The sequence below is a fragment of the Apis laboriosa genome, unplaced genomic scaffold (genome assembly GCF_014066325.1).
Source record: "Apis laboriosa isolate Shangri-la unplaced genomic scaffold, ASM1406632v1 scaffold113_cov153, whole genome shotgun sequence".
Classification (NCBI taxonomy): domain Eukaryota; kingdom Metazoa; phylum Arthropoda; class Insecta; order Hymenoptera; family Apidae; genus Apis; species Apis laboriosa.
Window position 1 is genome coordinate 323226 of NW_025220892.1, and position 14698 is coordinate 337923.

General features: G+C 30.8%; 1 protein-coding gene across 9 annotated transcripts in view; it reads left to right on the plus strand.

Moving 5' to 3' along the window:
• The window catches only part of LOC122716526 (collagen alpha-2(IX) chain), a 333714-nt gene that overhangs the window by 311059 nt on the left and 7957 nt on the right, over positions 1 to 14698 (plus strand). For all 9 annotated transcript variants that reach the window (XM_043939686.1, XM_043939704.1, XM_043939724.1 and 6 more), the window contains 4 exons: positions 2046 to 2127; positions 2536 to 2630; positions 5120 to 5272; positions 5605 to 5802. In XM_043939686.1, the coding sequence (XP_043795621.1) occupies positions 2046 to 2127; positions 2536 to 2630; positions 5120 to 5272; positions 5605 to 5802 (528 nt within the window). The remainder of the gene's footprint in view (positions 1 to 2045; positions 2128 to 2535; positions 2631 to 5119; positions 5273 to 5604; positions 5803 to 14698) is intronic.

Below are 14698 nucleotides of genomic sequence, written 5' to 3' on the forward strand. Positions count from 1 at the left end.
AATAACTAGCAATTTTAGTGAGGAAACGATATTCGATTCGAAATCACTGTTCGTTTACACGGGACGAAAAGCAATTTTCGCGGCAAATAAAGATTTTTATAGAAAATCGTGGAACCAGTTTCATGTCGTCCAAAAGCGTCGCTTAAAGGAAGCTAGGGATCGTAAACGCAACGATGTTGTTGCATTATATTTCCCTTGGGGATTCAAAATCCGCGATACTTTATATGTGAAAACTGATATTCTTCAATTTACATTACTATTTGAATGAGCAATTCAAAAAGATAGAAATATATAAAAAAAATTATTCTAATAATTCATGAATTGTACATGTGGCGACATCTGTCAGGAATAAAGGAATTAGAATGACATTAGAAAAAGAAAAATTGAATTTAATCTTTGTTTACTATTTTTAACTTCAGATGGGATTTGTTATCTTCAGATTGGATTTTTTAAAATGTTAAGTGACTTATTTTAAATTATTAAATAATTCAATTTATACAAATATATTTTCATATTATAATAAGAAATTTTCATATTATTAATTAATTATATATGATAAATTTAATTTTCTCAGATATTTGATTTACGATTAAATTATTTTTATAATCATTGATACCTTTTTTAAATTCAACGCACGGAAATATAAAATAAATATGGATAAGTGACATTAATGACTTCGTAATTAGAACAATTTGAAATACTCGATAATTTATATACATTATTTAAATAAAGATATTTATATCAGGATCATTATATACATAACCAAATCAAGATCGAGATAAAAAGAGTATGTGAGCCGGAAAATCGACGATAAATAACTGTCAAAGTGTGGTTTGGCTCTATAAATCTGCATCGTTGCTAATAATTATTGGAAAGTACTTAGGGCAAATATGTGCTAACCGTTCCGCTTGATTTAACCGAAAGTTCATTAATCACCGTCTACCTGTGCGATATCATTCATTTTTCGAGAGGAAAAAAAGTTCCGACTCGAAAAATTGATCCTTCAATTTTAAATACTCTAATTAATCTCCAAAGGACATATTCGATAGAAACTAAAACTGTTTGATGCCAATAGTCAATCATCCTGAATGAAAAATAGCCGGTTTTTTGTTCCAGAGTGGAGAGTGATTCTTAAAAAGAGCAAAGAAAAAAAGGAGCATTGAAAGCTTCTCTTTCTCTACTTGATGTAAAACCTTTTAAAAGTCTTTTATTATACAATGTAATGTGTAAAATATAGTACAACTTTTCTTTTTAAAAATTTGTTACGTAAGAAAAATTCTTTCTTCTTAAAGAAAATACAATATAAAATATTGTTAAAAATATCGTAGTATACAATGAATTACATACATATATAAGAAGAAGCTGTAAGTAGTAAGAACCTCTCTATGATCGGACACATCTACATCTACTCCAACAAGAATATGATAGATATTATTGTTCAATCATGTATTATTATTTTAGAAATCGTTTTCCCGTAATTATCCAAGCTATTTAAAGCTTGAAAAATATTTATCGATAAAATACTTATATAAAAAAATAGCGCAATATTTATTATCAGAAATTTAAAATTACACAATATTATAACGAACAATAAAAAAGATCTGATTATTGATTAATTTATTAAGAAAAAATTTAATAATAAATTTCTTCTATTAATTAATACTTAAGAATGTTTTTAAAATATTTCTTTGCATTGTTACGTATACACTAATATACATTAATTAAGTATTTCCTTGATGCAACGTTATATTAACCACGAGCTTGATAACAAATTGGTGAAAATGAAGCGATTTCTCTGCTTTTTCATCGCAAATAAATCGACCCAGCGCAACGTGCAATCAATCACGTCCATCCATAAGCGATGAAACTTTTACGCTGTTTTTCTTTTCAGCGGTCTCCTGCTCGTTCCTTTCTTTTTATTTTTTTTTTATTTTTTATTTTTTTATTTTTTTTAAATTTTTTTCTCGTTCCTTTTTACCATATAACGACATATAAATCACAGTTAGCGTTCTTATTCACCGTTTCTTCTTACCATCCGTTTTCAGATCGGACGAGACGATGACGAAGACAGAAGCGAGGAAAGCAATCCACCGCCATTCATCACACCCCCTCCTCCCAACCCGGACTGTGAGTAATCGCGAGGAATTTGCGAGTTTATTTAATCATAAGATCACAGATAAGAAATATCCTGACTGCTGGCGGCGACGTCGAAATTCCATTAAATGGCGTTTCTTTAATCACTGAGGCTTCGTTACCGGGCATCCTTTGTCGATATAATATTCAAAAAGGATCCTCGAGAGAATCCACGATGAAATGAATCGAAATTCCAGAAATATTATACTCCTCTGAGTTTCGTATTAAACGATGATTATCTTTGATCAATTTTGTTCTTGGCTTCTTATTGAAGGAAAATCCATTGGTTTCGGTAGTATATATCGATCGACAAAGAATACTTATGGTTATATTATAGATTATATTATAGATATATGATAGATATATGATTTGTAACCATGTTTTTTTTTTTAAATTTCTTAGACAAGGGACCGAAAGGTGAGAAAGGTGATAAAGGCGACAAGGGTGAGAGCGTTAGGGGACCTCCAGGTCCTCCTGGTCCACCTGGTCAAGATGAGGTAAATAATAAATTAACGAGAATGTGCAATCTTGAAACTATCAAACTCTAAATTCGAATATATAATTAGAAAAGATGTAGGAAACATTTTCGATAAATTTTCGATAACATTTTCCATAAAATAAATTACAAAATTGATTACAATCACAAAATTGGTCGATCTTAAAATTAATATTACGCATAATATATGTATATATAAGTTGATTCTCTTGTTAAATACAGGATCATGAATGAACATATAAAGAATATTCGTGGAATATTCACCATTCTAAACGAACTTATACGTACACACATGTTACATTTTAGCCACATTGGCTTAAAACATTTCGATAATTCAAAAAACAATTAACATCGACATTCAAAGCGGTTTTAAACTCGCCTATGATACACTGTGCACACTAATTCATTAATTTCCATCCATTCTAAAATCGTGGAATTAAATTTAAGGTAGGATTTAAAGTCGACTCGTATCCAGAAATGTAGGTACGACCGTAGCACGTAGAATGCATAAATGTCCCCGTATAATTTATGCAAATTATACACCGAACTATATTATATACCACCTAGTATATCGCATGTGTTATACCGGTTATGTATGTATCGTACAGTATCAAAGATGTTCCATTAGCAATCCTTACACACAAACCGCTGGACTTCCAACTGTAATAGCTCAGTAGTCTATACACGTATAAAGGCAGGCCTGAATGCATTGCGCATATTACAGGATCGCGCGTTTGCATTTCGCTTACGACCGTATTGTTTTCATACGAAAGAATGAATACCGTGTGGCCTAAATACCGGGCAAGTTAAAACTTTTCAAGTCAAATGTCGAAAAAAAAGAATTAAATAGACTTATATAGTTGAAACGATATTCGTTCGAGGAAAGTGGGTAGAAATTAGAATAGAAAAAAAAGAAGAAGAAAAAGGGGAAAAAAGGAATTATTGTTGGTTGCGCGAGATTTTGCTCGTTTGGCTTCGTCTGAAATATTATAAAGCACGTGTATTCGTCGGAGTTTCATTATAATAAATGAATAATAATTCAGTAGTATTAAGCACACGTATTAAGGGAGACGGCGGCGTATGTATCGATTTAACGTTATTCCGTAGGCTTGTTGAAATGGTATTCATCTTTTATAATGGAGTAATGACGGCAGTTTACCGTGGATTATGAATGCCGCAATTCGTCGGACGTAACAAGGGAATATATTTTCATAATTTAAGACACTTTTTTTCATCGGGAATTAGTTATGCGTGATAATCTTGTTTTATTCATTGCTGAAACGTTGTGTAAAGAGTTTTTATAAATTCGTGATTGATTCTTATTGTGGGGGAAAAATTATTTGTTGCAATGAGAATTTTATTTGTTCTCAAGTTTTCGTTATTTTTTTAAAATATAAAATATGTAAAAAAAAACTGAATTATTTTTCACATAGATTTCAAATCACCTATGATTTTTGTAATCGATTTTAATTATTAAAATTTCGCTTTTTCGTTTTCGAATTATTTTTCATGTAAAATGTGAAATTTATAGAATAAGATAAAAGAAATAAATTTTCTTCCATATGAATAATGAATAAATTTCGACTTTTTTTAATAAATAACTACGTCATCAATTGCTACAAAAGTTAGAATTTCTTTTTTTTTTTAAATTTTCTAAAAAATTAATTATAAAATTAGTCTTTTTATAAAATTGGATATACAAGAATCTGCACTTAACAGCAATGAAGAACTTGAACTAGAAATCTTTCATTATTCGAAAACTACGTATTTCGGCAATAATAATTCAGTAGCATGCATATGAAGCAAGCTTGAATACATTCCAATCTGAAATCACTCATTTATCTTCCTACTCGAGCAAGCCAATTTAGCCAGCATGTTGAAGTACTAGTAACCACTGCATGTAACATTGATTACAGAGGAACCCCTTTCATAATATTCACTATCTTTCGAAATTATCAATATACAGATACGTATAGAATTATATTTGTTTAACGCCTGATGTATTCATCCCCTGACTCGATACAGTGATCAATTTTTGGTGCTCGCGTAACGTTTGAATAATTACAGTCAATATCATTGAGAAACAAAATCAAGTAATTACGAAATAATTTTCCACATTTATTCTTTTTAATAAATACCAAAAATTTAACACTGCGATTTAAGATTAAAACAACGAACAAACGCTATTTCCACGCACCTTGAATCATTATAATTTCATTAATTTATAATTTTGTAATTTAATCATTTTCCTGGCAACGTTTAGTTTATAATACATGCATTAGCAATCGCAACGTTAAATCGCTTATCGCTGAGATTATCCACGAAATCATGCATACAATGTAAATGAACAATTACAAAATGCCAGGATGGAAGTTTTGTTATCCCCAGTAATTCGATTACCCGTTAGTAATCCACCACCGCACGTAACAAAGTTTACCCTTCGTAGAGAGTGTATATATTTGCAATGACAGACTGATCAAAATGCTGCAGGGTCCGCCAGGGAAGAAAGGAGAACCCGGCACGTGCACCTGCAATGCAACAGCCCTGATGGCATCCTTTACGATGCCAAAGATGATCCAGGGACCGAAAGGAGAACAAGGGGTGCCGGGGCAAGAAGGAAAACAAGGCCAAATGGGGCTGACGGTATTGACGCTTTGTAAAAACCAAATTCCTCATAATAAAAAAAAAATAATAATAATAATAACATAATGATAATGTCAACAGCGAATAACATTATGTCAAATAAAGAATATTTCTCTATAGACCAAACTGCAAGATCAAATAATCCCCTTCAATACCCTTTAAACCATGTTAATGCAAACGTATGTTTTAATTTTATGTAAATATTGATTTTACATAAGCGGAATATAAATCCTCGAGCGAAGATGTCGTTTTTCTTGGAATTTATTAATAATTAATTAAAGGAGTGATTCTGATGAAATAATAATAATTCATGCAAACGAATAATTGTGCAGGGTGTTGCTGGGCCACCAGGAGAGAGAGGATTAGAAGGGCCACAGGGGCCCAAGGGAGATAAAGGTGACGTGGGAATATCGGGACCGGAAGGTCCTCAAGGCCAAAAAGGCGAACCTGGCCGCGATGGAATACCAGGAGAAAAGGGCGCTCAAGGACCTCCAGGCCCCCCAGGAAAAGGAGAATTCTCCGGATACGATGTAAGTAACGATACCTCTTTCCCAATTTTGGAATGAATAATTCGATATTCATTAAGAACGATATATTATTTTCTAACTTGTGACTTATTAAAAAGTAAAAAGTGTGTAGTATTTAAAATATTTAATATATCTTGAAAAATAAAAAAAAAAAAGAATGTTAGATTTTTATTCATTATTATTGTAATGTTACTAGTTTTATATTTTTTTCGTCAATACAATTTCGCAAAATTATCAAAAATTCAATTGAACTATATACAAATTCTCGATGCCAAATACATTTAACTCATTACGCTCGAAGAACACTCTATCAGAGATTCATCCTGTCCATCATAAACCCTTTCAATTATCGTTCCAACGCGTTCCCTCACGATAACTGAATTTACATCCCTAAGTTGAATCTATTCCAGCCATAAACGCGTGCGCGTTCGAGTCCAATATAAACTAGTCCGATTCCCCGTATATCATGGACTGAGAGCCATTCCCAAGCAAACGGGAATATTAAGCAAACAAAATAAACAATACACAGCTTTGTGCCATTAATTTCTCCGTTGTTCTCGCAAGATGCTAGGAAAATTTCCAACCGTGAATCGCGTCTCTCTTTATTCATCTCACGATTGTATCCCACGTACGTATACAGAACTCGTGTTTCGTTCATGAATACTCCATTAGTCTATAAAATTGATAAAATTCTTGAATACTTTGCCTTTACTACTCGTTTTTAAATTACGTGCATATGATAATATTTTACTAATATATATATTAGTGAAATTTTAGAATTATTAGTAATAATTTTAAAAATATAGAAAACTTTTATATAATGCTTTTCGAGTTGGTTTACAACATTTGCATCTATCGATCGAAATCACATTTAACCTATATTCTATTCGAAAATGTGATTTCTCTTACTCTAACTAACAATTAATATAACTTCTCTTAAATATATTTAAATAGATTCAATAGAAATAGAATCTATTTCACGTTCGTGAAATTCCTTCAAAATGCATAATTTTTCTCTACAAATTTCTATGAGGAACTCCATTAAATCAGATTTATTCAAATTATTCAAGGAAAGTGGCATATATATGACAAATAGAGTGCGATATCATGTACCAATGAACTTAAAATAATATTTCACGTATGTCTGACATATTATATGTACGTACTACTTGCATACTTAATAGTATCGGATTCCAATGAAACCTTATTATCTGCTAAATTGCATTTGTTGGTAAAATTATTAACATATCAAGGTCTTATATTTTCTTTATCACATAAAATATTAAATCAATATATATAATTTATATAATTTTTTCCAACTTTTAAACAATCTATGAATAGTACGTACATATACAACTCCATAATTAAAGTATTTATAATAATATGTTCAAAATATTATATGATAAAAATTAATACACTAAAATAGCAGAATATCCATTTATTTCTATTCCAAAATATATACCAATTGTCCAAATATTTACAAGAAACACAACCCAATCTAAAACCTTTCGAACGTACGTAGGCAAGTTTAACGTTTGAAAATTCCCATTTTTGCATACAACGATACAGAGAAACTGTATGAGAAACTAATGTCTCTCTACATGCAACGAGACAAGTCGTCCCGTGTGCACATTACTTGGGAGAAGTTGCACGTTTTTACGACGACACTCGGTCGCAACTGTTCCCAGTTGTTCCAAGCAAGAAGGGGCAAGAAATTCGTTGAATGGAAATACGTAGAACGCGATATCAGCCCACGGGGAATAAGTAACCGTGCACGTAATAAAGGCGGAACCCCCTGTGTCCACCTTCTTTCCTTCCTTCGGTTCTTCCATTCTTTCGCCACCCCTTCTTACCCGCCCCTCCTCCCTTCTTCTCAGGCAACTAACCACCGCCTCACCCACATCCTTTTCTCTCGTCGTCCTCTTCCCTCTGTTCCACGGTCGAGCGAAAAAAAAAAAAAAAGACTGGAAAATCCCAAGAAGAAACCGCTACTCGTATATCCGCGAGCTAACGTTTCTCGTGCACCGCAATGCATCGGTGAACGTGCGGCGTCGGATGACCTGCGGTGGCTGCAGAAAATATTTGCATGCAATTGTATTTCTTATAACTTGTTTAAATACTAATTTTCGTGAAAGTATGTAGTTTTACTGTTGTTATATGTTTTGCGCGTTTTACATAAATACATGCATTAAACGAAATATCAATAATAAAAGAACGCTTCTGTATTTAATAGATGATTCAATGTAAAAATAATATATAAATTTCATTCAAAATCTTCTTCTGTGCAAATTTATCGAAAATCGTGTTGTTTCATAAAATATATTGCAAATTTGTATTAGCTGTTGTTTGATTGTCGTGATTTTTTTTTATCAATTGAATTTTCCAACAGGAGGATATATGCAAATATCTTTTCTGCGACCACTGTGTTTCGAAGTGTAGAAAGAAATTAAATAAGTGAAGAAACGTAGAAAGTTGATGCTTCTTTTTGAAAAATGAATAGTCCGTAAAGTGTCGTATTCCATGAGCGTAATATGACGTGCATTTGAAAAACGTCTCTCTGAAAACGTTGCTTTGTTACACATCCCCTATGAAATTTCTACAAACTTCCTTTATTACCCAGCTTTGTTTGTTTCGCATTGTTGCCTCGCGGAAAAGGCTGTATTATTTATTCCGACTCCGTGATCGAGAGCATGGAAAGTTCCCTTCGTGATAAACAGATTTTAATCTGTTAACTAATCGCGACAATTTTCGAGGGAATGGTAGGGCGGAATAGAGATGAGATTTGAATAATAGCGAAACGGGGATTGCGATGGAATAGCATGAGAGGATGTTCGAATAGAGGTATGCTTTGAATATGTGATAGAAGAGACATGTATGTAACTCGAATATATATTCAAATTTTTTACAATATTTTTAGAAATAATAATTTTTATAAGTTGAATATATGAATTGAATTTTTGATTAGTACAACTGGATGGATGCTTCTACGATTTTATATTTTTATGAACCTATCAAACGATTAAAATCACGTACAAAATGTAAAAAAAAAAAAAAAAAGAAAACGAAATACGAATCAAGAAAAACATTATTTTTTTGTACAAACAAACATATATACATCTAGCAATTCAAAGGGATGGAATTCTCTAGAATGATAACGATCCAATGAAATTATTATCACGATACCTGCAATCATAGTCGGTGGCGGAAGTGGCACGATTTTCCGTACTTTTCCGTGCTTTTAACGTACTTGGAAACGAACAAAGCTCTTTCCGACGTTTCAACAATTAGCAGCCGAGATCAGGTCGCTCGTTTCGCGGCGTAACATTTGGAAGTGTGCCATCGGCAAGAGTGGAACGAGAAAGAAACAAACTGAATGAAATGTATGATTTTTTCGCGAATCAACCGTTGGATACGTATATATAAAAATAAATCTTGAGAAATAATAGAGTTCATGAGTTTAATATTAATATATTATATGATAATTTCCTCTTTTCGTTCCTCTTTTTTTTTTATTGATGAGACGAAATGAATTTTAAATTGTGAATAATTAGAAATATTTTATTTCTATAGAATTTTAAAATTTATTAAATATTTTTTCGAAATTTCTTTGGAAATTATTAGAAATTTTTCCTAAAATTGTATTTATTTTATTAAATTGAAAATTATTTTTCGCTTAGTTATGAATTACGAGTATAAATCTTTTAAAATCTTCTAAAATTTTATTAAAAATTGTATCTCGTTTAATATACGTATATACAATTTTTAAAATATCGAAAGAAATAAGCTCAAGATTAAAATAAACGATCACATTAATATAAATTTAAAATCAATCTATGTATACATATACAAGGAAATGTTAAATATTGCTTGATAACATTTTCGATGAATTTTAAATAAGTGAAATATAGGAAATGAATTGTAATACATCTGTCACGACAAGAAATGTTATCGATTTTATTTATTTTTTTTTCGTAAATTCGAATAATTTCGCGCAGATGTATACGGTGTGTAAATTTATTGCAGTAATAATATAACTATTGCACGTTTCGGTTAATAGCAACATGGTAAAAATAAGAACTATGAAGGAGAATTTATCATGGTCGTCCATGAATTATGCTTACGAAAGTTGAACTGTGCATAATTTCGGCTGCGTCATATACGGTAGATAATTCTTAAATTTACTGCATTTAATTACGTGAATTTTAATAGAATCCTACAAACTTCCCTATATAATTCTCTTCACGTACAAATTCATCTTGTTTCAGTGTATATTTATGAATAAAAAATAAAAGTATCTAAAATTTACATTAGACAGGATACTCTTGAAACTAAAAATGTTTCCTTGTATAATATAATACGAGATTTTTTGTTTATTTGAAAAAAATAATTAAAAATTGCACGTTTCTAAATGTTTTTGAAAATGAATTTCCTATTTTATGTAAAATATCTTGTTTTTTTTTTCGTTAATTAATAGGATTATCAAATATATAGTTAATACATATACTTTTTCAATAAATAATATTTTAATCAAAGAATCTTTTCTCTAAAAAATTTATATTTAAATTTATCTATAGTCAACTTTTCTTAATCTCTCTTATTAATTATAAACAAAATATATAAAAAATTCTCTTGAAACATAAATTATACAAAGAAAATTATAGATAATAAAATTGATTCTATGTTCCTATCTTAAATTTTATTCTTGGAAACATGAAATGGAAATCTATAAGTAACTTATTATCCTTTCAATTAAATATATTTTCGAGAAACTTTTTATTACATCGAATAATCTTTCTCTCAAAATTAAAATAAAATATTAAAATAAAAATTCCATTCTATTTAATATGATCTATCTTATTAGAAAATTAAATTTCTCCAATCAAAGAAACGATAAAGATAAAGGAAAGAAGCAATTTTCACTTGTCAAAAACATCCAAACAAGTAACAAGATTAAAATTTGATCGATCTTGAAGCACGCCATAGAGGAGAATAAAATATTCATAATATTTTAAGCTCCATCTATAAAACACGCAACACTAACACAAGCGAACGTGGAAACAACGTGGCCTGAAGAATATTTTAGTCGCGAGAAAAGTTTCGAGAAAGAGATATTGAGATCCTGCAACCCCTATTGCACCCTCTACTTGTACCCGTGGTATTCTTACAGCGTCGCGCGTTGGTAAAAGATTCTCCTCGATGCAAGAAAGCTCTGTGTGAATAATACTTTCGTGTGCGGTATTCTGCGTGAGATTTTTCAAAAAGATGTCACGTATTTTCCTCGGGAACACATGTTGCAAAATCGTAAACCAGAGATGTCTATCCTATCTCGCCATTGTGATATTAACGCGAAATAAATTTTAAGGGATCGGGGCTACGAAATTAATTCTGAAATCGGGAATATTAAATTTCTTGCAATAATATGGCACAGTTAATGATTTTTTTTAATAATAGAATAGAAATATTATTGGAAATTGATTTCTTCTTAAGTTTTGGAATTACAACTTGGATGTCGAATTGAACGAAATTAAGAATGGAAAATTATAAGAGATGGTAGATGAATCGTTTTCAATGTTTTTTGTTTTTAATGAATTTTGTTTTTCAATTTGACGGATTGATTAAAATTTGATGAGGCTCGTCGATTATATGTCAAAAGAAGAAAGTTTTTATATTTTAATAAAATTATTATTACAGAATTATAATAATATATAATAGATATAATTCTATATAATATTTACTTTTATGAATTTAAATTACAATATAATCCAATATTTCGCTAAGAAATCTATTTTACTTCTTATTATTCCTTCGATAAAAAAAAATTTTCAAAAATAGTCACTCGTAAAATCTTCTCATTCTATCTAAAAAAAAAATCCATCCTCTCTCGATATCAAAGACCATCTACAGAAACTAACATCCACACGTTAATTTTGAAAATCGTCATTCCAAAAATTCATCAAATCCAACATCGTGAATCGTTTCGAATTAATTAAAAACCGCTCGCTTGAACGACCGTGTAGAACAAAGAAACTGGATGAAAACCGTTCGACTTTTTGCTCCCTACGGAGAATTTTGCAACCTTGAATAGGAATCTCCGACAAGCCAAGTATCTTACTTTGACCCCGAAGTGTTATCTTACGTGAACTGGTGCCGGTTCGTATTCCAACGATTTCTCCTGAGAATACAGAAAGCAATTTCTAGGCTGGTGGCGGCCAGGTACGGCAGGTGAGTGACTGGTGGGTGTTGGGTGTTGCTTAGCAAGATGTTCGCCATCGAACACTGCACATATTTCGTTGGTTACACGAAAATGTCGTCGTGGCCAATTGTCGTGTAGACACATTGTTCGATTCCAGACCAAAGATGAAACATCTGAATGATGTAAAGGAGGGGGAGGGGATTATTATGCTTGTTCCATAGTTTTGGTTTCTTAGATCGTTGGAAATGTATTTCGCGCACGTACATCGAGGAAAAGAAATTAGAATACGTAGATACGAAGAGAACATGTATTTTCTGTATGGTAGAACTTCGATTAATGCGATGAGTCAAGTCGGTCTAAAAGTGGAAATCTGTTCTTGTTATGTATTCTCGTCATCGAATTGTCATTGAATATTATCGAGTGATGAGAAATGATTTATTTATACGTATATGATCTGATTTTCGTAATAATTTCGGCAAGAATATATTATGTTTGTTATACATTTATGTTTAAAATTTTCATTAATTTTCAAACAGATCTTCTGAATTAAAGAAATTTTATTTTGTACATCGTATAGAAAAATATATATATTCGCCTATTAATTAAATGTCAAAAATATATATTACTTGTTTTATAAACTTTCTTTAAATCCAACATCGGGATATTAAATGCTGCTTTAGAAAAGCAGTAAAAATTAATGCAATGTGATACCAGGAAGAATTATTTTTAAGGAAGAAAAAATTGAAGGATCGCATAATGAGAATATTATTAGATAATATTTCACAATCAATTATTTTCGTATCGCATAATTTTAAAAGAAAATAACAGCCTTCGATTAATTACATTGTTGTAATCATAAGAGATTGATTATAATTTTATTATAATCGTCCATAACAGTCCGTAATGGTTGATCGTTCGCAGTAAGGTCATCATGAGAATGATGCAATTTAACGTCATCCATACTAAACGCCGTCGTTCCACCGACGTGTTCCGTGTTACACGTAGGTTAATTGAGTGTGCTAACCTAACATTGCGACCAGAGGAATATTTCAGATACTCATTTTCATGGCTTGGAAGGTGTTACATCATTCCCAATTTGAATAATTGTATCGCACGAACGTTTGGAAGAGATCTATCAGTTTTATTAGATCGAATCGTTATGTGTATATGCCAGAAATATTTGCGAAAGATATTCAATATCCTTATCAAAAATTTATTCAGTATCCATTTTATCTTCGAAAAATTAATTTTTTATTATTATTATCATTGATTTATCAGATCGATTGACAATTATTTTGGACGAAGAGATGTTTGTCGTTCTGATTATTTTTGTTTGATTATAATCGAATAAATTTATAATACGACTTCTGATGATTTTACATGAAATTTCGTACTTCTTCTAAACGCGTTTCGATCCGAAAATCAATCAATTTTATTCCATCGAATTATCCCGACTCCCTCTGATCGCTTCATATCTACTTAGAATATACTCCATCCACGTATACACTTCAACCGGATAAAAGAGTAGGAATGAAAGATACCTCAGGTTGAATACGTGCCTCTCAATAGGCAAAGAAAGTCTGGAAGTTCGAAACCAGTCGGTAGAAAAGCTTTAAGAAACTTGACGTGACGTATAAGCAAGCGATCGGTGGCGTTGATAAATAGGCGTTCAGAGGCGTTTCGTGCAAAGATAGATAGAAGAAAGAGAGAAAGAGAGAGAAGGAGGGGAAAAAAAAAAAATAAAAAGAAACGTTCGATTCGTTTGCGGTTACGAAAAACTGAGACTTGTAAACGATCGAATAAACGTGTGTTCATTGATTGGAACGTTCATCGACAAAATTAAACATGATATCGATCAAAGTTTTTCACTCTCAAAAACGGAATCTGAATAGATATATCTGTTCTCTTTTTTTTCTTTTTTCGTTTCTCGGTTGTTTTTTTTTTTTTCCTCGTTTTTTTGGCACAATCGGAAATTTCGTTTCACCATCTGCATTGGTTAATTCCCAGCGATACGCCATTTGAAAAACGTACGACTTCATCGCTTGATAAATATTCGACTGGATGCGATTGTTACAATCACGAATATATAAATATTGGCTCGCGTAATGCTTGCGTGGTGAAATATTTTTTTATCGATAGACGAATTAAGAATTCGTTGGGAATAGTTGGACCGTTCTATTTGCGATTGCGTGGTGGAAGAATATCGAGTTGGAATATTGAATTGAAATATATTTGCTTATACGGGATAGAGATTTTTTTTTTTTGTATTTCGCAGAAAAAAATTGTTGTAATAAAAAAATATATTTGGAGTAATTATTACGGTAATTAATTATTATTTGATATTATATTTTTATTGCATAAGGAAAAATATTTGTTTATACAGAACAAAATATTTATATTCTATCAGAAATAAAAAATTCTTATTAGTAAATTATACTTTTAGATATACTATTATTTAAAAGAGTATATGCGATATAATCACTTATTAATTATATCAAATAACTATTCAATTCTTCTTTGACAGACTATTTTCATAACGACAAGTAATCTAAAACCAGACACTTTACACAAAATCATATACATTATTGTTCAAAAGTATCAAGATACTTATTTCTTTATGATTCTCTTACAAAAATTGTAATATTTAATACAAAATATAAATTTTAAATGCATATTTCTTTCAATTTTCGACAAAGTACCACAAAT